This window comes from Chaetodon trifascialis, chromosome 21, assembly GCF_039877785.1.
Source record: "Chaetodon trifascialis isolate fChaTrf1 chromosome 21, fChaTrf1.hap1, whole genome shotgun sequence".
Lineage (NCBI taxonomy): Eukaryota > Metazoa > Chordata > Actinopteri > Chaetodontiformes > Chaetodontidae > Chaetodon > Chaetodon trifascialis.
Genome location: NC_092076.1, coordinates 18,668,422 through 18,692,231, shown reverse-complemented (window position 1 = coordinate 18,692,231; position 23,810 = coordinate 18,668,422). Strand labels below are relative to the sequence as shown.

General features: G+C 39.7%; 1 protein-coding gene across 1 annotated transcript in view; it reads right to left on the bottom strand.

The window, feature by feature from the left end:
• The window catches only part of LOC139349761 (urotensin-2 receptor), a 40,536-nt gene that overhangs the window by 13,502 nt on the left and 3,224 nt on the right, over positions 1–23,810 (bottom strand). Inside the window, exon 3 of the mRNA XM_070990741.1 lies at positions 22,191–22,569. Within this exon, the coding sequence (XP_070846842.1) occupies positions 22,192–22,569 (378 nt within the window). The 3' untranslated portion in view covers position 22,191. The remainder of the gene's footprint in view (positions 1–22,190; positions 22,570–23,810) is intronic.

Genomic DNA, 23,810 nt, shown 5'->3' with positions numbered 1-23,810 from the left:
CAAGAAACTTCAACATAGAACACTTTTTTTGCCTTTTGGGAAAAAAGCAAAAGCACCTCATTCCAACTCATGGCAAGTTGGAAATAACTGTTTATGTCCATTTCCTCTCCTCTCTGCTGCTGAAATTGATATTGATTAAGTTGATTTATTAAGAGCAAAAGGAGTGAGGACATAATCCACACACAGCACATTTCGGTGAGGAATTAAAAGGAGCGATTTGTTGAGCTTGACAGTTCATTCTTGGCCTTTTAAACAGCAGCTGGCAGAGCAACCTTTACTCAAGCTCCACTTACTTGCTTGTTCTGCAGTATTTGGCTGCATCGCATGGCCTCAGCAGATGGAGTTTGCTCAGTTGTCATGTGTGGAAAGTCATACTGGAGGGATGAACACCAGCCTTCCCAAAGATATTCCCTCATTTAGTGAAGGTCCTTGCATATAATTCACATCATTTCCATACTCATAAAACGATGAGTGAGCCCTGGTGCTCTGCAAGGAAGCATCTGTGTTTGTTATGTTTCCCACACATTTCCCCAACACATTCATTTTGTTTTTTCCTTTAACGTGTCACTGCTCTGTAGGTAGAAATGGAATGAATTCAATTATACATATCCTCACAGGGGTTTTTCCATTCAACAGCTGTGGACATTAGTCAGGAGGAGAGGGGATTGGTTAGTCTTGTTAAGGTGGTACCAGGGAGTCCAACAGATGTCCAATTGGCCCTGAATGTACCATTCTGAGTGTCTTTGTGATCATAACTCACCCACACGTACCTCGCTATTTAAATAATCATCAAAGAAAGAGAGAAAATATTAGATGAATGAAACGTTGTAGCTGCTGTTAAGTCCTTCGATCTTTCACAGTTCAGTGCAGTCTCTGGATCAAACACCATGCTGGCAATATAAATGCATGTATGCCTGAATGTGGGACAAAGCATCTGCGGCCCGTTCCTGTGTGTTTGTGTGTTTTGGCCCTGTGATCTCTGTGGGGAGCTGGGAAAAGTTCCCATTAAGCAAACTGCAAAGGCGGTCCCACCTTCACCCTGTGTGATCTGATTGTAATAAGCCCTGCATCTGTCTACCATCAGCCTCCTCCCCCCCTCAAGCCATCCTCCTCCTCCACCTTTCTCCCCCCTGCTGTGTGCTCATCCTTCAATAGGCTCGGTCCACCTCTCACATATGGTCGCATCATGCCTAACTTCTTGGATTCACAACTTAATTCGAACAGATAATCTATTTACCTGGCCGAGATGAAGACTGGCAGGATGTTTATGAGATTTCATCACGCCTGGGTTCACAAGGACAGAGTTGTGATGTAGCATCTGCACGGCCATAATTGATATGCAACATGCTGCGTGTCAACAGATTGAAGTGCGTATATGCAAAGTTTCTGAGGCACATGGATTGAGTGTGAGTCTGGGACTTATTGCTTTAATCAGGCCCCATAAAGACTTTTAATCTGTGAAGGACTTAAACTTTGCAGGCCCTGCTGGCTCAGCATGGTGGCTCACACTCTGCCTTCAATGTCATTCTCCTTACCTGTAACTTGCTGCTATATGCTATTTAATAAAGTACCAGAAAACAGAAATGCTTGAAGTTAGATAAGTGCATAATAAGGGTTAATTTTTTTACTATCTCAGTCATGACTTTTAAAATACCTGATTGCAGAGCTCTTCTTTCAAGTCATTCAACAGCCATTACCCATTAGGCTTCTGGCTCCTCTTTGCCTCTCTGTATTTGTTTCTCTCAGTATTTTGAAGTCAGAGTTGTAAATTTAACTTTTGGCTGTAGCTCACTTCAAAAAGAGACTTTCATCTTAATGTGGCAACCCTGGGTAAAAAAAGATTATTAGGAGAGAAATGAGCTGCTGCTGACAGATGAATGGCTTCTTTGCAACATCAGAGCTGGTATCATGTGGGTTAAAACTCTTCCAACAATAAATAAACCTTCTTGGTTTGGTCTTTGGAGTTCAGGCCGAAAAAATACAGACAATCCAGTGGAGTCACCAAATGCACCAGAAAGCTGTTACATAACTTCTAATAAACTACGCTAATCCACATGAAATAAAAAAGTGGCAGTGTTTTGCAATATTAGCATGTTAACAGGCTAAACCATGATGGCGTTTAGCTCAGACCCACAGAACTGCTGCCACACTGAAGCTTGAGGATAAGGCTGTTGATATTTATGTTTCTTCAAGTTTTAGTCTCTCTTTCAACACCTTCTGATTTCCCCACCAAGTCTGTGGACCCTACTGGTTCCTACTGAAGACAAAAATTGAACAAAACAGCTCACAAATATATACTTTAGTTATTTAAAAAGCAAATGAGTGTCCTATAACAGCTGGTCACTGTAGCTTTTAGCAAATGTTATTTAAGCAGGAGGAAGTGGTGGGGACAACTTTCTGCTGTGGATTTGATGCATTAGTGAGTGTTTCCAGCAGCAGGAAGGTAGGACTGAGTCAAAATAAAGTACAGTGTGTGTGTGTGTGTGTGTGTGTGTGTGTGTGTGTGTGTGTGTGTGTGTGTGTTCATGGTAATGAAGGAACATGTCATCCAGCAGTTCATTTATGCGTTTTTGGACAACAATGGAGCTCTGTGGCACAAAGGAATAAGATCAGGCTTTGGTTACACAGACAATACTGATTTACAGAATATATTCATTCCTGATTATCACCAGATCTGTCCTTGAGCCCACAGCAGGGATTAAAGTCAGGATGTCTCGGCGTTTGCACCTTTATTTTGATGACTCCTCACTCTACGGAACAGGTAGATGGTACTTTAAGGTTCAAAGTAAAACTGACATGCAACTTGAATGTGCTAGTAACTTCTGGGAATAGTGCTTGTGTGGTTTGTGCCAGAATCCAGATTGGTTTAAGTAGACTCAGGCCACATTCTCACAATCTGGGATGACCCATCGTGATTGAGACATATCCTTAGAGAGCTTGTGGCTAAGTGACGGTATTCAAAATGTTCAATACAACAAGTTTTCAAGCCTTTTAAGGCTTTTTCTGTAGCAAAATCCGCTTCTATAAATGACAAAAAAAAACATCTGTCAGTGTGATGTGTTTGATTTGTGCTGGAAATAAGTGAATATGTCTCACCCTCCTGGCATTTTTTAGAAAAACAATTAGAGATTCAACGTTAAAAATGGGCTGTTGAGGACATAAAATGAGCCTGAATTGTTATCCCTTGTTTTCATATTACTCAAACAGATTAATGACAGTGGGACTTAAGCATGAGTGGATTTAAAAATTCTGATTTGTATGTACAGTGTGTGCGTGTGTGTGTGTGCGACCACACGAACCATTTGCTCTCTGGAAAGCCTTGTGTTTGTATGTGGACGTGGCCTACTAATTGAAGTTGAGGCTTTCTCAGAGCAAATGAGTCTCACAGCACAATTAGTCTGTGAGAACCATCAGTGAGAGACATTTAATGTCAGACTTTGATGGATGAACATTAAAATATTCAGCATTATTAATCATTTGGATTGGACCCTGTGAGCACCCCTTCTTGGCTTTCATTAGTTGTTCCAGACATTTATTTCTCTAGTTTCAGGTTGTAGACGTTCTGCCAGGTATCCTTACTTCTATACCTCACCACTTCAGATGTCTCGATTACTCTTTCTGCTCTACTCTTTCTCTCCTCCAGCCTCTCTCCATTGTTTGCTCCATCTGTCTTTCACTCCCCACTTTGCTGGCTAGTTTGTGCGAGTATTTTATCAGGTTAAAAGGTCCATTCGAGGGGCTGCCGTCTGCTAAGACATAATTTGTTTTCTCCCAGATTGGCTCAAGTACCATCTATCATTCTTGTGTTTCTTGAGCCCCTAATGTCAAAAACACATGAACGTGAGGAAGTGAGTTTGAGTGTTTTTGTTCCCACACACCATCTGCATCCCTCTGACATCACGAACAACCTCATGTAAACCACTGCGGTTCAGTTGCCACAGGAGAAAAGCACTACGGCAAACTCTGAGCTTTGCTGCCCCGTTCAGAGCTCAACACTCTGCCCTCCAGAGGTACTGGACTCCCCCTTAACCTTGTTTCCTCTCAAACCCTCCATATACTTCCCACTGCTATATGTGCCTTAGCAGACTCACATTCACCTTGACAGAAGATTGAACGTCTTTGTAACTTTTTGCCACACGGGACTCAAAGGATGGCAGTGCTGGTTTAGTGCTAATCAGCAAATGTCAGAATGTTAACACACTAAATTAAGATAGTGAACATTGTTAGCATTATCCCTACTAACCATCAACCTCTACTGTTATTACATTCATTTTACTTCAGTCTTACTATTACAACAACCACAGACTAATGTAATTTTGGTATTAGCACCTAAAGTACTACAACTGACTGGAGTTGCTTGTTTTATGATTTATTATGGAACAATACATTTGCTTGTTGTCTGTGTGAAAACTGTAGGCTGTTGAGTTAATAATCATCATCATGTCCTCACATTCTCTCCGTGCACTGCTTTAACCTCAGTGACACTGGTGGTGTTGTACTGGGCCAAAAAGTGCAGATGACACTGTGCAGTACACCCAGCATCCGCTAATTAGGCCCACCTACTCATTTATTCAAACAGCTCAAATGCTCAGACAGTGACTCATGTATAAATAAGGCATGAGTATGAAAAATGCAGACAGGGTAAAGAGATGCAGTAAAGCTGAGGCTACAGCACAAGTTTGGCAAAGATGGAGTTTACTGATTCTCTCAACTGCAACTGTGACAAGAGGTCAAGAAAACCCTGATGAATCAGTGACATCAGGCAATGTTGGAGCTTAAGCAAGCCTGCAGTATCTCAGTATACTCTGTACTATTACATATATCATATAACAAGACTGATGGGCTAAGAAATGCAAAAACTGTCCATATGGGACTGTTGTCTCACCAAAAACAAACACCGCTGGGCTGCAGCAGGGTTGCCAAAATACCTCTGTGATGACAGTGTTAACAGAATGTTAAGATCCAGAGACACTGTTAAACAACAACAAACATGATGTGCAGAGAAGGAGTTCAACAGATAACTCATCAGATTCACTCTGTTTTATTTGTTCCCATTTCCTCTGAACAGTTTAGGAGTGATTTTACAGATTGGAGATCTGAGAGGACAGACTTGGAAATGGAAGCCAAAGCAGAATATATATATATATATATACACACACACACACACACACACACACACACACATATATATATATATATATATATATATATATATATATATATATATATATATATATATATATATATATATGGTCTAAATGAACAGTCACTTTCATGCAAAAACAAGAGAACCACCGCTGCAGTCTCTTCGTTGTTATCCTGTGGAAACCATCTCCAAAACAGTGTAGTACAAATTTAATTCGCTTATACTTTACTTCGATTTTCTGCCACTTTTTACTTCAGCTCCACCACATCTCAGAGGGAAATATTGTACTTTTTAAATTCATTTCACTTGATTTATAAATTAAGATTTAACAGACAAAAGAAAGAAAGAAAGAAAGAAAGAAAGAAAGAAAGAAAGAAAGAAAGAAAGAAAGAAAGAAAATTCAAAATAGGCAATTTGAGCCTAAAAGATCATGTAATCAATTGCTTGTTTCATCAACTATCACAAAAAAAAAAACATTATTTGAGTTGTGTTTAATTGTGATAATAATATAGAATAAATAATCCACAATGGGGATAACCATTAGTTACAGTACTTTACAAAAATAGTTCAAAACGAGCTCCAACTCAACCAACAACAGTAAATCGTGCCGTTACAGTAATGCATGAGGAACAACAGTCTAATGGTATGAATGCAATAGCATTTTCCTGATTATGCTCACATTCTCTTCCTTTCAGTAACATTTTCAATGCAGGACTTGTGTTTGTATCAGACTATTTTTACAGTATGATATTAGTACCTTATTTTACCATAGTACCTTAGTGCTTTACTGTAGTAAAGAATCTGAATACTTCTTTGACCACTGACCTTGTGATGATGTATTTTTTCAGCTCAGCTTCATTTTTTTTCTTTTTAAATAATTTGATTAACATGAGAGATGTGAGGAAATACTTTCCTTGAGATGATCAGAAAATTAAGAATACCTGGCAGCGACAGTATGTTCTTTAATGTTCTAAAGATGCATGCATAATGCATAAATTAATAACAAGACAATATTGATCATCCCTATGTTGTATTTCTAGTTTAAAGTGATCTGTGTAGATTACATCAAATATCAGTGTATAAACCAACAGATGCTTCTGATTTATTTTTCATTACTTTAATAAAAGTCTTATGATGGAAGCGTATTAAAGATTTATGGAGACGTTATAAGAAAAGAAAATAAAGCATTCTATGAAGACCTTTGTTTTGATTCAGAATGAAGGCGATCAGTCTATTAAACTGAGTTACTGTGGATTCATAGTACACTGAATGTGAAACAAGACAGTGACACAAATATATTTTTTCCTGCACACTGAGCATTTTCCCATGAAGCCATATGTATGAAAGGTTGGCTTATGATTGGCTTATCATATGGAGGCCTGGTGATGGTGATGACAGTGGGCGGGTCCCCACAGTCAAACCACGAATGAATAAGAAAGAGTAAGGAAGGCTGCTTTATATCTTACAGCTCACTTTCCATTGTAATTTTCCAATATACAGTGCTTATTACTGTTATCAATTTAACAAAATTTTCTATTACAGGTTTTCAGCATTGCTCTACATGTTAGAATTGCAGTTTCATCACCTGTAAGATCAGATCTGAGTTTTCACGCTTGTCTCCTGTATTCTTGACCTGATTGGCTCGAGAAATGACTCTTCTGGCCATAGTGGATGATACCTTTGAGTCTGCATGGCACAGCGTCCCTGTGTTACAGTCCCAGTGCCTACATCCCTCAAGGTGGCCACACTGTTTTAAAAATCTGTCCAACATAATCCTAATGAGGTAAACTGATTAGTGTTTTTCTGTGCTTTGGCTAAGGACTAGTAGTCCTGCCAAGGCCATGGCCTCTGTATACACGAGTGTTTTGATAAAAGCTTCATTAAGCCTTAAATGACATTTGTAAAATCCAGATTAAACAGTGCACTCTAAATGTTTCATGCTCAGTACTGACAATATTGGATGTTTCCAGCTGATGGATCACTTGATCCCTATATTTGCTGACTTACGGTGACACAGCAAGGGCAACGCCATATTTGTATGCTGTCTCAGAGGTGTGAACACTTCACTAAACTGGAGGATTAGAGCATAGCCACCTATTGTCGATAGGAGCATGATGTGAAGGTGGTGATGATGATGTGGAGGTCAACAAGTGAGGTATGAAAAGGACAGAGACGGAGCATGGAGGCAAAAAATGCCTCCATTAGGAAAAAAAGGTAACTGATGACTTACTCTCATCCTGGTATGAACACCAAGTACAACAACAATGATATTATCTACCTCAATAGGTAAAATGGGTCTGATCACAGGCTCCTGTCCACATGACAAATTGTCCTTGAGCATGACACTGAACCCCAAACTGCTCCTGATGGTCAGGCCTGCACCCTGTGCATTAGCTCACTGCCATCAGTATGAGTGTGATTGATGAACAAGAGGCCAAAACCATGTGAGACCTTCAGATCAAACATTACATTAATGTAGCTATTTGATTCCATTAATATATAACGGTCTCCTGATATAAATCTGTCTAAAACTTGAAATTCAATTTTCATTAAAAAACAGATTTACAAGACCATTACAAGTCACAAGACTGACGTCAGATTAGAAATGATTCTGAATGTGATAACTAGATGACAGGAAACTGACAAAGGTGTGAAATTACACTGAGTTGAGCATGGATTTAACAGAATGGATTCAGAGATTTTACAGTGTACGGGAGTCTGGTATAATGAAACCATGGAGTGAACAAAGTAATCAGGACTCTTTCATTTTGCTGAAGCAGGAGAAAAGTTTGGTTTCCCCAAGAACATAAATGAGCTTTTTACAGTATTTACTGTACACAAACTTTTGGCCATATAGTGCGCCTGCTTAGAGAGAGCTGTAGATTTACGCTGCACTCACAGGCTGTTCTGTGAGCACACATTCAGACATCCTTTTGATTGTATCAGCTTTTTATGATTGCTAGATGACTATGCTTTACTGCACCAGATTAGCCTGTGCAGAGTATGTATCCCTCAGCAAACAAATCCATCTTGGTTTACTGTAACGGAAGACCTCTTTGTTCCCATGGATACCAGTTCAATCTTGCACTAGTGATTATGACAGGAACTGAAACATCTGAGGGGAGCTTCTTGGCGTCTCTGCTCAACCTGTCCTTCAATGAGCCGGATTGATTTTCTGTGTTTGCCGGGGGAGAGGGAGACACACAAGAGAGGCAGCTGAACGAAAAGAGAGCTAGAGACACAGACTGGTAGAAAACAGAGAGAGAAACAGCAAAAGGTGATTCAAAACAGGCACAGCAATGGGTGAAAAGACTTCAGTGGAGTCGGGAGAAGGAGAGAGGCAGAACTTTGGTTCAGGACAGCTTAAATAATACATCCTCCTCATTTAGAGCCTTCCTGGTCTCATGATCAAACATGCTCCTGCAGCCAGGAAAAGTCTGCTGAGGGATGAAGGTATCAGGTCTTCACCCTGCCTGGCCTCGGGGAGGCCATTATTGCAGAATGCACTTGATTCAGAAGAATCCCTTTACCATGATAAATAATGCATTCATTTTGACATGATGCATCAGAATCTTGGTCCTGTGCCAAAAGTGTGATATTTCACGGACAAACAGGCAAATCATCCTGGGAGTTATTCCTGCTGGACAATTCTATACAACTATTTACTTTCAAGGACAAGGACAGATGTTGTTTTTCATTGTCACAGCAGGAAAATCTCAGGTGTAACAAATGATATTAATAATGGTGTGTTTAAAGTGTAAATCCAGTTGTGCCAATGTGCTTAGAGCCATGATTAAATGGCATGAACGTTACCAGTTACACCTACACCTCTTCAACTTTGACTCTAACTCTGCCCTGAAAAAGGCCTGATCTATGTCTGAAAAAATCACTTTTACTATTCCAAACAATATACAAACACTTGGTAGTTAATTCTATAGCAGAACTTTTCAAATTGTGAGGGGTGCCTCCCTGGGGGGCTGTGGGAAAGTAGAAGGGAGGCACAGACTTAGAGATGGGAGGCAAAGATACTGCTGATTAATAAGATGTAGAGGCCATTTTTGCTCGCAGTTCCCACAATTAGCTGCAAATATTGGCTTCCTCGTCGAGTCACAACTCAGTCAAATCTGAACACACAATACCATTTTTGTGACTTATGTATATCCTATCTTTGATGTGCATTTGGAATAAACATCCATAAATCTGCTGAGAAATCAAAGAAAAAAAAAAAGACTGCTCAAAACACTTCAAAAGTTTTCTTCAGTATCAAAGAAATCCAGATCATAGCATTGTTGAAACACGGTCTGGGAAGAGCTAATTCAGCAAACCTTCAATGCTGCCTAATTGCCAAAAATTTGATAAATATATGCTTAAAAACAGCACTCAGGTTGAAGCCACAGCTGACTCATTGATTCCATTACAACATCATGCTTCCTTTTTCCAGCCCCAAATTATGGGAACTGTCGAGCATAATTATCCCCCAAGTAATGCAAGTACAATAACTTCCAACTTCAAACTGGAAGAACATGAAGAAAATTGTCATTGTTCCAAGGAATGTTGATGGGACATTGTGTGCCACACTCACAACAATAAATGTACTGAAAGGAAATTCAATCCTTGATTTTCTAAGTCCTGTTTTTTTGGATTGGATTCAGTGACGTAGCAGTAAAGTACACCTGAGACATGCCTTTTCATAAGATGATTTAGTTTGTATTCTTATTCATCTGTACCATGCAGGTCATGCTACATGCTTGTCTTCTAGCAATTGTTTGTCTTATAACAATGGATAGCTGTACAGGTTACAATCAGCAAGACAAAGATAAAGTCTATTAATGATTATGATGCAAGATATGGAGCAGCTTTTGTGTATAATTTTTAGGTGGATTTACAGACAAGCTGAAGGGTGACCTAGGCATCATAATTCCATAAGGGTAACCATACACAGCCATCCAACTTCTGTCTGTTCGTCCAGACTTGGATGTTACAAATGTTTACTGTCAGTACGACTTCTGCCCAATGAATCGGGTTCAGTTGTTTTAACAGGTATATCGCTCATTTTACAAGGTCAACATCCATCCCAGGATGCCTGCCTGAACATGGAAAAATGATGGCTCTGCACTTCCATTTCCTGCTGTTGTGAGGTGCAACAATAATTCATATTGATTGACACCACTGCAGCGAGAATCTTCACAGTTCATCTCACACAAGTGTTTAGAGGCCAGAGAAAGCAAAGGAAAGCAAAAAACCTCCTAAAATGCTGCATTTCAGTCACATTTCTCTGGATTTGAACATGATGTTACCACCCACTGAGCTTCATCATCCTCTTCTCATGTGAAAATGCACAAACATTTCCATTTTTATTACAGGACAGCAGCATAAAGGGAAACAGTGGGAGGGGAAGAGAACAACAAAAGCCAGCTGTAGGATTAAGAGGTGTTCAAGACAGTAGACTAATCGTGGATTAACACGAATGAGCGCAGTGCTGATGTCTAATGTCCGGTGCTGCTTGTGTAACTGTTTTAATGCCACCCTCTCAGACTGGGATGGCAAATTGTGTGCAGATGCCAGACACTTTTATCCAGGGTCAGAGGATAAGTATTTACAAGCATGTGCGCAGCCGAGGACCTGAGGACTATAAACACACAGCTGTCCTGGGTCAGTCACATCGCTCAACACACTCACACACACACACATCAATACTTTTTCTCAATCCTAATCCATATTCAATCTATGTTTAGCATGTCAGTATTTCTGTTCTTCACTGTCACACAAATTCCATCTATTTTCTTGTCTTCTCGTTGAAGCTATTATTTCCCTTTACATCATTCTTTTTCATGACAGCGGGACAAATGACAGAGAGTTCACCTGTCCTCATCTTTCTGTTAAAATTCATGCCATACCCAGCCTCTCTATCTTTCCTTTCCTCATCCTTATCTCTGTGTTCCTTTGTTTTGCCTTGGTCCAAACCCAGAAGCCTCAAATTGTCATAGAGGCATCTGCAACACCTCCTGAAGTGCATGTAGAGATTTTGCATGCAATGTTAGAGCCAGGGATTAAAGTTACTACAAGGAGTTTTCAACTGGTCATGAAACAGTTTGATACTGATGCCTCTGTATGGCCTACATAAGAAAACAAGACCATCATCAAGACGACTGGCAATTTCTGTAGGTATTCTTAATGGCTGTCACAAGACAGATTCCCCTCAAGATCACATAACCGGGAGAGCTAAAGTTTACATTTTCCCAGGCAAAGAACAAAGAAAAGCTAAAAGAGACAGTGATAGCGCACGGGAAAAAACACAAGTTAACCACAGCCGGTCATTCTAACAGATGGAGAACATTTCTGGATTTTAAAGGATTCAACATCAATCCTGAACTCATCCTCTTCCCCCTACACAGGTAGCCTGTGTAATATTCTATTCGATTTATAAAATACATTGTGATGTGGTTTTGCTTCAATGTATTTGTTTTTGGTGGCTGAAACAAAGCTAGCTAACGCTTGCACACACCTTAGTTGAATGTAGCTGACATGAGCTGCATTTGTCAAGCAAAAAAGCAAAGCTCTCTGTGAGCATGATGACCAACATTTTTTAAAAACTATACATTACATCCCAAGGCAATGTGGTGGGGAAAAAAGTGTGAAATAAAATGCCAGCCAAATTCATACTTATCCTTTTTTGCCACTTTGCAAAACCATCCTATTTGGACTCAAAAATCAAGAATTAAAAATGTATAAAATACACTGTGTTTTCAGTTGAACAAAATATGAATTATTTAACTATGTAAAGAGAACTCAAAGTGCAAGTAATAGATAAATAAATAAATAAATAAACAGCAAACAAATGGTAATAAATAAATCAGTGGCCAAGGTTTTGGATGGGCATAGGGATGTGCAGAAAAGCAGCAACAGCTCAGCTTTGACTTTTTAGTCTTTTTCTTGTAAACATTTTACATTAACCAGCCAGGTATTAACCCTATCTGAGTGTCTGGGAATGTGTTCCTGTTTCTTCCTGCAGTACAGCAGGAAATCACCACTATGTTGCCTTCACCTAGAACACCATAATACCAAAAGACATATTGCCTGTAAGCTGTGTGCCTGTGCTGACGTTGCTCCATGCTTGACTCCTGGTCTTCATCAACTGCAAAGATACGGTATCGTTCCACCAAGCCAGGCCATTCACAGAACACCCTTATCCAAGACATATAAGTCTACGTATGCCATTGATGCAGTTGTTTGGCCTCTGTCTGCAGCATTTGCTCCAAGTCAGATCCTGCATTTAGTGCAAGTGCAGCTTTGTGGCTGTCCTTGGTTTGGGGTCATAGGCTTTGGATCAGGTTCAAGGAAGTCGAGTAAGTCAAACATTAGTCCTGGAGCTTCAAAAAAGCAAACTAAATATCAACTATGACAGGTTCTGTATTGACTCCTAATGTCAGGTAGAGTGCTATTTTGTGTTAAAAGAAAATGTCAAAATGTTTTCAACCTTAATCTTGTTCTCTATTGCACTAAAAATCTCTGCTGTAGACATTAGGAAAACATGATTCTGGCAAAACAATGGATAATGGGTCAAGCAGCATGAGCTACTAAGGCTTTCCAAATAAACTTACATTTTATATTCAGGAGCTAAAACAAATGGAACAAGGAACATGATTAACTGAGGCAGAGGTCCCATGAGACAACGTACCTCGAGGAACCAAATCAGGCATGGCTATAGTTTGGTGTTTGGTGCTAACTAGCAAATGTTAGCATGCTAACACAAAACTAAGACAATTGACATGGTAAATCTTCTAAACATCAGCATGTTAACATTATCATTGTGAGCATGTTAACATGTTGATGTTAGCATCTGACAGGCTCTTAGTTCTGTTCCAATATGTACATTGTTCTGTTGAAAGAGATCATGTTATGTATGAAAAGGTATGTAATGAATGTCAGTACTTCAAATGAACAGAAAGCTTTGTTTGGTTAGTTGGCACATTACCCCAGAAGATCACAATGTGTTTGGTAAAGTAGCTAATCCATAATCAGTTGACAAGAAATTATTTTTGTAATTTTAAAGTTTATTTAGGAAGAGGCTCACACTTACTCTAATATATGTGTAGCCACAACAGCTTTTCCTGAACCTCTACAATGGAGCAGCAAAGTTAGCATGACATAGAATGACTACTATTATAAGAATTAGACCTAGACTCAAAATTAAGAGGATTTTCCTTAATAAATGCACTTATTTTAGCCCATCATGTACACACATTGTACGTATTCCTAAATAAATTTGTATTTAATTAATTAACACAAAAATGTCAAGCCGAGTAGTACTCCTGCATACTAGAACTAGTTGGTTTCTAGTTTGGGCAAGTCACTAAGCTGTACAGTGCGCACTGTACTTGACAGAAACTTGGAGGTGACAGGGGTCTTACACAATGCACAGAGGATGAGGTATCAATGGGGGCCCAATAACAAAGCTTGCCGGTTGCACCCCTTAAAAGTTAGTATGGCGATGTAGAATACTCAAAGTTAAAATTGGTTCTGCTGAGTCTGAACTCAGCCACTTTTTTTTTACACTTGAAGGTGATGTATACACTTTGTACTCTGCACAGGTATGCCTATACACTCCACAATTTATATGAGAAGTGTAGAGGTGCAGGAAATTGCTGTCTCTGAGTTTCAGAACTCTGACATCTTAGCTGTACAAAAAATGCTTGCAAGTTTAAGAGCTCAGAGCAACAATGCAAACGGAAAATAAAAGCTGTGACTTGCTGTCACCAGCTGGAATTTCTTATCATCACTTCCTGCCTGCTTACTTTGCTGAAGTCTGCATTTCATTCCCAATTCACGAAAGTTATCTGACTGGAATATGTGAAAGAACAGAAACATGACGCATAAGCTCCTTGGAAATTTCTGTGCGCTAATCTAATGAGGATAAAGTGTGCCTCTGGGAAAAAAAAGAAAAAAAAAGCATATGTAATACATTTATGTGCATCAAATCATCAAAGAAGCCTCTGTTTCATCAGCTTAAGACCTTTCTAAATGAGGGTCCGATATTAACATGAACCCTGCTAAGATAAGGGGCCACTTGATCAATCCGAGGCTAGCCTCAATATAATCTCGTAGAACAGCAGTGGGGAGTGAGTCAGAGTGCTTATTGATCACTCTGGGGATTTTTGCAGACAGTAACCTATAGTTATTACAGACAAAGCTTCCCATCACCTATGATGAGAGGAGGACAGCAATTCCCATTTCCAATTCTCAAAATGAGCCAAGTCAATATAATCAGCTTTCAGATATATGATTGGGAGATCAATAGTCCTTTCACCATCATGAGTGAAAGAGAATGAGTTAGTATGTGTGTCTCAGGATGACCTTTGCAGAGGTGACCTCTGCTCCATTCTGCCAAGAGACCCTCGGTCCAAGAGCTACTGCATTTGGCAGCTTAGATGGAAGCTATATGGGAAAATGGCTCTAAGTTAATGAGTTCTCGATCAGGATTTCTATAACATACGCTGGCAAAGCCTATGACAGATGAGGATGCCTTTAAAGTGTAGTTAACATGTGAGGCTCTAAACATGGGACATTAAAGTAATAATAATTTAAGATGGAGCGTGTCTGGTCTGTGAGGGAATGATTATTTCATGGCCAACTCTAATAGCGGTCAAGGCTTCTCTCATTTGATCTTTATGGAGTTCATTGGGCAGGATTTGTGCACAGCTGCATGTAGGCACTCTGAACATACAAATCCTATTGATAGTCTTGACGATTATGCCAACAACCATCATACATACATCTTTGATGCTCATTTAACTTCGGCTTTAGAGTATATCTATACTATATTAATATATATCATGATTTCAAGATGAATAAAAGTCTACAGCCATGCTAGCAGCTCTGTGAGGCTATAATTAGTCACAGTGGTGCTTGAGCTGAAGGCTAAGGTCAGCATGCGAACATACTGATGTTTAGCAGGTATACAGCAAACCATCAGTTCACCATCTAGGTTTATTATGTAACCATGCTAACATTTACTAATTAGGACTAAACACAATGTACAGCTGTCCTCTTTTTTTTTTCTTATTAGTAGCTTCTCATGCTAAGCCCATGATGACCTGTTAAGATGACAAACATCACTGAAGGCACATCATATCAGCTGTTACTAATTAATGTTCATTCCAAAAGGAAAAACAGGCCAAAATAATCTGTCATCTGGTTAAAGTGCTCTCTGCAGCTGGTGTCTGTTCTAAAATTGCAATATGCAAAGTCCAGTTCCACCTTCAAATTAAAGCTTTCTGAGGAACATTTGATGGTCACATTTTAGGTTTAGCCACCAAAACTACTTGGTTAGGTGAAGTAAATGTGATGGTTTGGGTAACTACTTTCTTAAAAAAAAAAAAAAGTATTGGTTTCACACAGGAAACTGCACTGTCATGTATTTGCAGTGATTTATGAGTTGTTTATGAGTTACATGACCGATCAATGGAGTCTATGTATGAAAACCAGAAAAGACCTCAGGCACAACCCGCAAAAGGGCCTAAAAACATTTGAAGACAGGGCAGCGCACTGGAGAAAAGATCTCCTGTTTGCTTTGACACTCTTTTCTCTCTCTCTCTTTTTCTTTATAGCCCACACACTCCAAAGGATATTTCCTCAGAGCACAATCACCATTTAGGCCTTCTAAAATACTGATAGATGACACTTTAAAGTTAATGAATAATAGATATGTGTGTGTACAAGTGGTTTTATTGCTGCAGTTTGTTCAGCTTCTTATATGAATTTTTCAGCTTTTCTATTCAGACACAGCTGACAGAGAGAAATATTACTGGAAAATCAAATCTTTTCTTTTATTTATTTCTGACTTTTTCTGCTGACCAATTTCCTTTCCTCCATCTGGGAGGAAAAGAGCTAGCATTAACACCTGCCTCTACACAATGAACATATCAGATATATTGCGGTGTTTTGTGAGCATGTAACATCCATCCATCCATCCATCCATCCATCCATCCATCCATCCATCCATCCATCCATCCATCCATCCATCCATTTTCTATCAATCCCTTTCGGGGTTGCGGGGGGCTGGAGCCTATCCCAGCTGTTAATGGGCGAGAGGCAGAGTACACCCTGGACCAGTCGCCAGTCGATCGCCGGGCAACATACACAGACAAAAAACCATTCACACTCACACCTAGGGTTAATTTTAGTCACCAGTTAACCTAATGAGCATGTTTTTGGTCTGTGGGAGGAAGCCGGAGTGCCCGGAGAGAACCCACGCAAGCACGGGAAGAACATGCAAACTTTGCACAGAAAGGCCCCGCCCAGGGATCGAAGGCTTCTGTAAATGTGGTATCAGTGATGGTCTGGCAAATAAATCATTTTTCAGCTCTTCAGACAAGTTTGAAGCCTTTCAAACATTTTCCAGCTCACTCACAGAGTCAACAATAAGTCAACTTTTATGGATATGCCTACTTCTTTTTCAAGGGCTGGTCACTAAAAACAGTTTTCACACAGGTTGATCCCTCCACAAGGGGTTATTCATGATCATATGAGAATGTATATCTCCCTGTGTCACCATATATAATAGCCCAAGCTATGGCTTTATCCAGGTTCTGTTATTTTGTAGATTTTTGATTCCAGTACAGAAAATTGCCATTGATGGAAACAAGCAATACCAAAGCTAGTAATCATCCTCATCACCTCTTATCTGACTAAAATTCCTGGGAAACTAACAACACATTGCAGGACAATCTCAGACCGGTGTGTGTGTGTGTGTGTGTGTGTATGTGTATGTGTGTATTTATCACATTGTGGGGACAAAAATCTGTTTACACAGTCACATTGTGGGGACTCGCCTCCCTTATGGGGACAAAATGCAGGTCCCCTTAATGTAAATCATTAAATTTTAGGGTGCAGACTGAGGATAGGGTTACGGGTTAGGTAAGGTTAGATTAGGTACAGGGTTAGGAACAGGCAAATAGTGGTTATGGTTAGGTTTGGATGAGGGCATTCTTTTCTCTCTTTTTTTCGCTAAAAGCCAGTTAAAAAAGTGTTAAAAGGCCCCCGAGGCGCTGGCAGGGTTAGGTTTGGATGAGGGCTAGGGTAAGGCTCCAGGAAATGAATGTAAGTCTATGTAATGTCCCCACAAGTGATATAAACACAACATGTGTGTGTGCGCGCACGTGCGTGTGTGTGTGTGTGTGTGTGTGTGTGTGTGTGTGTGTGTAATATTCATCCTTTATATGTGCAGAATAATTAAGCTTGTTGAAGGAGAAATTCCATATGCCCTTGCTGCTGCTGTGAATATTAAACCACAGCCTCATGTAAAAAAAAAAAAGGGCTATCCAGTATGTTTTCCACAGTGATTGCTAAAAATGACTGGTTCCTACCATTTCCTGCATCCACTGGCTTCTTCCTGGTGTGGTCTGTGTAACATTAAAAATGCGATGCTATCAGTGTGCATTACGAGTTAGGCCACTTCCCCATAGCCTGCCAGGCAACTGTCACCATGTGGATTCATGAGTTTAGCCTGAAACTTTTTATTGAGGAAACATTTATGGCTCACTTTAGAATTAAGCAGAAAAAGGTATTAGCCAGCACTGATGGACTCTCAAGGGGCTCTTTTACAAAAATCCACTTAGAGCAATGAAAGAAATGTGTGGAAACAAATAAAAAGAAAGAAATGTGTAAGTTTTAAATAATTTTAAGAGTAGGCAGAAAGTAAAACACAGAATTCCATTTTCATGATCCATTGAGTTTTCCAATAGCTCATTTATTCCAAAGCTGCTGTGGTAAAATCTGAGTTTCCCTGAGCCGGCCTTTGTATGCACCATTTTCCAATAGTCACCGATAATCAGCAGAGCCAAGTGTGAAATAGCCTTTGAGGAAGGCAGGGGAAGCTCCTGCTATCCTGCAATTAAGAATTAATCATTAATAAAATGTCAGTGTGGAAATAGATTTTTGATGGTCTTGTATAATAGATTTTGCCAGGTTTTATACATTTTTATTAGTCAGCTTAATGCCTATCTATCACAGATGATACATTTTTTTCTTTGCAGAGAGAGCAAATTACATTAGGTTTAGGCTCAAGGAATCCAGTCTTATCTTTGCTGTTATCTCCTCAGGCAATTTAACTGCAGTGGCTGTGATTCCACAGGAGGACGGTAGAAAATCAATCACCTTCAGATTGACACACTGGCTTTGGTTCTCTCTTCCTTTCTCCCTCACTATAAAAGCAAATGACAGGATTTTCCATTTGGTGGGTTGTCATGTTTTTGATAGCTGTGAAATCCCACTGTGTTTCTCCTGAACTGTTTACATGTCATTGTAATTAAAACCTTTTACTGCATATAGTTATTAAAAGTGAAACAGCAATTAGATGTTTCCCTGTTTGCTGGTTTAAATCAAAGCACATCAGGCCAGACTGTCATTGCTGAGAGGAGAGGTGAAGGAGAAGTGCTCTGAACGACCTTCAGAGTGGTTTATTACACACATAACATGGCCTCAGTGTGACTCAGCAGTCATGCTGCACATTTAGTTTATATGTGACTAATATAATTTACAAAAATCAACAATATTGTACAACAAACAAAAACAAATAAAAATAATAATAAAAATACTTCCACTACTACTACTACTACTAATAATAATAATAATTCAGCTATATATTGCATATTACCCATTGAGAAAGTATGTTACTCATTCTCAATGCTGTAATTAATTACATTGCACAGCACTGTCAAAGGTGCCTTTATAAAGCCCAAATCCTCCACAGCCACACATCACATCTGCTAGAAATTATAGCATAAATGGCAGTTAGCCTGACCATCACAAACTTACATTAGTCAGTGACTTAACCCAGCTCTGCAGAAATTCCCTTTGCACTAACACTGCATCGTTCAACTCCAATTCTGAACAAAACCCAGCTGATTCCTACATGTAGGCTAACCAGAGGCTAACAGTAGCTAAACTGAACAAAAAGGACTTCCCGGAGAGACAGCAAAAAAGCCAACTAGACTACTTGTTACCGGAAAAGTCACACTACTGCAGCGTGCTAGGAAGTCATGGCTCACTGCCCAATGCTAAAAATAAAGAGTGTCACTAAAACACATACACACACATTCAGAGTCTTAGTTTAGTGGTGGTGGTGAGTGCACTGGAGAAATATCGTACATGTGTGTGTGTGCACCTCCGTGCATGCAGGTTCAAATATGGAGCTATATTCTCAGCCCTTGTGAATTATGGTAGATGTCACTCAGCACATTGTATTCCAAGGCAGAGTAGTAATATATGACTCACTGCTCCTTTCTCTCTGCAAGCAGCCAGGACACACACCACCCAGTAATCAAGGGTAAAGCACTACCAATATACAGTATTAGCTGAGTGCAAAGTTATGAACAGGATTGTAAATATTATTTTCCCTCTTTATTCTGTCTTGTGGGATGAACTGGGAAGAAAAGTGATATTATTTTGGACCATAAAATAGTCTAGTTTCATTGGAGAGGTTATGGGGAAAAAGCTACAAAGCCATGATATCCTGCTGCGTCAATCTGGACTCAGTCATGATCAGCGTTCATTTAGCAGATGTGGTCATCTGCAAAAGATGATAACATCTTTATCATCTTTTGTGTTGTTTTCACTGCATGACAGATATATGGCTGTGCTGCAAAACTCTCTAAGTGGCAAGTCAGTGGCAAGCGTGTGCCTCTGAGTGTGTGTGTGTGTGTGTGTGTGTGTGTGTGTGTGTGTGTGTGTGCGTGCATGTGCGTCCCACCACCCCACCCAACCTCTCTGTCCCCTCACCCTGCTCTTCACACTCCATTCCCCTCTGCTGCACTAGCATTCAGTCCTCCAGCTTGCTTTGCAAAGAACAACCCATTTAATGTATGAGACAGTCATGTAGGCAGTGCCGGCAATGGTGCAAAACTGAAATTCCTACAGATTCCAAACAACAGCCATCATTCATTCATTCATTCAGCCTTAAATATAATAACAGGGCTGTTAAAAAACACTTCTGAATCTAACAAACATTCAGATTACAAAATGAATAGGAAAGGAAAATATGTAGAGAAAGATCCTTAATGCAATGCAGTTATAATGGATTATATTTCAGTCATCAAGTTACTTGAAGGCTTTCTTGAGGGAGCAGGAATTCCATGGGTAATTCTACATTCAACATAGTTGAGAGGTAAAGTCAGTTAGAAAATCCACTTTCCACATCAAGTGTTCCATGAATAATGTATGAATATGTTTACCAATGTTATCGCGGGACAAAAGCATTTAGCAACAGATACAGTTTAATATATTAGCAAGGACATTTTTGTTTGTGTAACAAACCATTCAAATCTTTTCAATTGTGAATATTTTCTGTTAATTAAAATCAGGATCTGTATTAATGGTCTACATAGTATTAAACTACCAAACACTGTAACAAGCACATTCAAAAAAAAAAATCTATGTGAATGGAATGAGATAAACTAATGTTACTAAAATATTATATTAGTGCCATACTTGATAGTACTAAATATTGTCATTCAAACATGAATATGACATTCAAAATCCACAGAGCTTGACAGCTACATTGAACTACTGCTAAGGACAAATAAATTTAAATCTAATCTAATCATGTTGCTGGACTATGTCACAATGTTGCATTAAAAATGTCTGGTTTTATGACCACAAACAGTGGTCTGCTGCTTGGCAGTCATGTTGCCTAGCTGTAGCCTACGTCACTGTCACACCTATTATAGAAACATTGATATGATATGTAAGAAATGTATAGATTTAATTTATCCATTGTCTGCAGAGATGCACAGTGTCATGATTTTATTCTGGCTACCGCTCTGACTGACTACACCTACTGCCAGCTGAATCAGTGTCTGAATTCTGATTGCGAATCCCAGAAGTCCCAGAGCTTAAAATGAGCTTCAATCATTCAAAAATGCTCTTAAAAGTTTAACTGGCATATTCTAACAACTCTGTCTGCCAGTCATTTAGAGTTGTGAAGTAGATACAGAGCTACCTGCTAGCCTCCTCTCTAAACATTGACAGGAGGCCATTACCTTAATTTATGTATAAAAAGATTTGTTATTCTGTTGGTCTTCAATGAAGAAAAAAAAGACAGCACATTTTTCCAATATTACAATAGTGATTTTTTCTCTTTCTTCGTGCAGAAAGCATAACCAGGATCAAGTTTTTGCTGTTATACCACTCACACGTAAAGTGCAAAATTTAAGTAGCAGTTTTGATATAAAGACAATTAATTGTTCAGTCCTATGGTCCACCTAGTCTTCAAAGAAGTCAGTGATACGTGGTTGATAGTCCTGAAGAGCAAGTAAGTTGAACAGTGTAATATGGTCAAATCACAGCAGTATAGTGCCATATACATACTGCCATTATGAAACCTGAAGTAACCAAATTAGAAAATTGTTTTTGATAATCCAAACCAGTTCATTTTTTCATAATGAACTGGTTTGGATTAAATGAAAATATATTGTTCTTTGTCAATTAGTTTCATGATTTATATAAAATATGAGTCTGATTAGTTCATGCTTTGTGCCCCTTGAAGAAAGAGGCTGTTCTCAGAAACCTACTCACACAGAAAGTTTTTAGAAGGAAGTGCATTGGAATACATACAAGAATAGCATTGCTGTCCTGAACTTTCTGAATTTCCGATGCAGTGGAATATTTATTGTTACTGAATGCGTTTCACCAGCTCACCCAGTTCCATACATAAACATCAAGAGGCACCAGTTGCTGCATATGGACATGTTTACACTGCCAACCAGGAAATAGGAATCCGAAACTGACATGTTTTCAGAGGGCCAGAAATCAGTGCCATCTGAAATCACACAGCCCATCAAAACCAGGTTTTCCTCTGATAGAAAACTCCAACATAGCCACCAAGTGACTCGCCAGATGTAGATGCATGATTGTTAGTAGAAAGTAGTAGTGGAAAAATAGCTGGTAATTACTGCAGCACTAAAATGTGTTTAGAGAAAGTCTTTAGATTGCATTGGTTTTCTCATCTGCAAACAAAATCATAAATGTCAGAAAAATCTGCCCCTACCTTACAAACTGCTGTTATGTGCTCGCAGGGAGGCTGTGTGTGTGAGCATAAAGCTCTCAGTACACTGCTGACTGCTGGAAGATGGTGACCTGCGTGGGGAGCGCTGAAAGCGACTCCTTCTGTTGAAGTAGCTGCCAGCTGTCCAGGACCACTTGTGCTTCCTCAGGTACTCCTTGTAGTTCTTGGTAAGCAGCGTGTACAGAAAAGGGTTGATACAGCTGTTGGAATACGTCAGACACGTGGTCAGGTAGTTGATGTTGCGTTTGACTTTAGTGGACAGGGACAGTGAGGGGTGAAACTGACCCAGCAACTGCCAGATCCAGAAGGGCAGGAAGCATGCCCAGAAAAGGAGCACAATGGTAAAGATCAGGTACAACACCTTTAGGGAGAGAAGAACAGAGCAGAGATTAACTTTTAATGAGAACCATTAATGCAAATGGATAGTGGTGCATTTGTGTCAAATGCCTAACAAAATGTTATCATCTAGATACTGAGGCAAACCCTGCCTCACTTGCTCCAGCATGATCACAGCAAGGGATCCACAGTTACAGCTTTCGTAGGGACAGAGAGGTTTTAATTATTCCAGTAGCAAGCACCGGTACTTTTGAAAGTTAGACAGTCTGCATTTTCTCTTGCTCCAAGGTACAAGAAAATCCTATGAACGGCTTTTAATGCAACTGAAGGGCAGCATTCACTACCTTGTTAATCATACTGATAAGCCAAAATGAAGCCATCTTAAGCCCTGCTATGAAGAAAATTGGAATAGGCTTTGCCTCAGTGTGAGCAGACATGAAGGGGAATGAGGGGAATGGAAAATAGAAAACCTGCAGCAGCAGGAAGGAGAGGATTGATGACGGGATGCTTTAAGCAGAGAAGTGAACTGATGTGCTACTGTCATATTCTCTTAGCAACTGTTTATCTTTTATGATGACAGTGTTGTTGGCAAACCCTTGCCCAAACAGGAGGTCATACAATGGCACTGAGACAAAATGTCACAAGACCATGAGCTCCAAGAGTCCTCCCTCTGGAGTTAGTACACTCTCCACGAGGAGTATGACTAAATCAACAGCCTTGGTGAGTGGAATGTCTGTGGTGTTAGTACAGCAGCCTCTTGCCTAACTTCCTGCCTACTCATCAGGTTCTACCTGATAGATTTGTCCGGATGCATTTCCAGCTAAGTGGCAGTTAACTGTCTGAGATGTGAGTGACAGGATCTAGGGTGATGCTGAAGGTAGAACAAAGAACTGGGTGCAAAAACAGTGCAAACAAGTTATTCCATTCATTTGTTAATTCATGGCTGATTATCCTTTTTTTGGGCTGCCCCAATAAGTTGCTCTCCAACTGATCCAGACTCCTCAGCTGATCCAGAATGCTGTGGCATGTGTTATGACAAAAAAAACTAGATCTTAGTTAGTTTGTCTTCTTCTATATCAGCCTCTCTGCGCTCCCTGCAAACACTGCACTAGAACACTGCACTCCCAGATTGCAGGCTTACTTATGGTTTCTTAAGTATCCAATAGTAGAGCTTTCAGCTATCAAGGTCCTCTCCTGTGGAACTGAACCATTTTACAGTATCAGTCCGGGGGCTGGCTCAGGCTTGTCGTGTCCTGGTAATGCTGC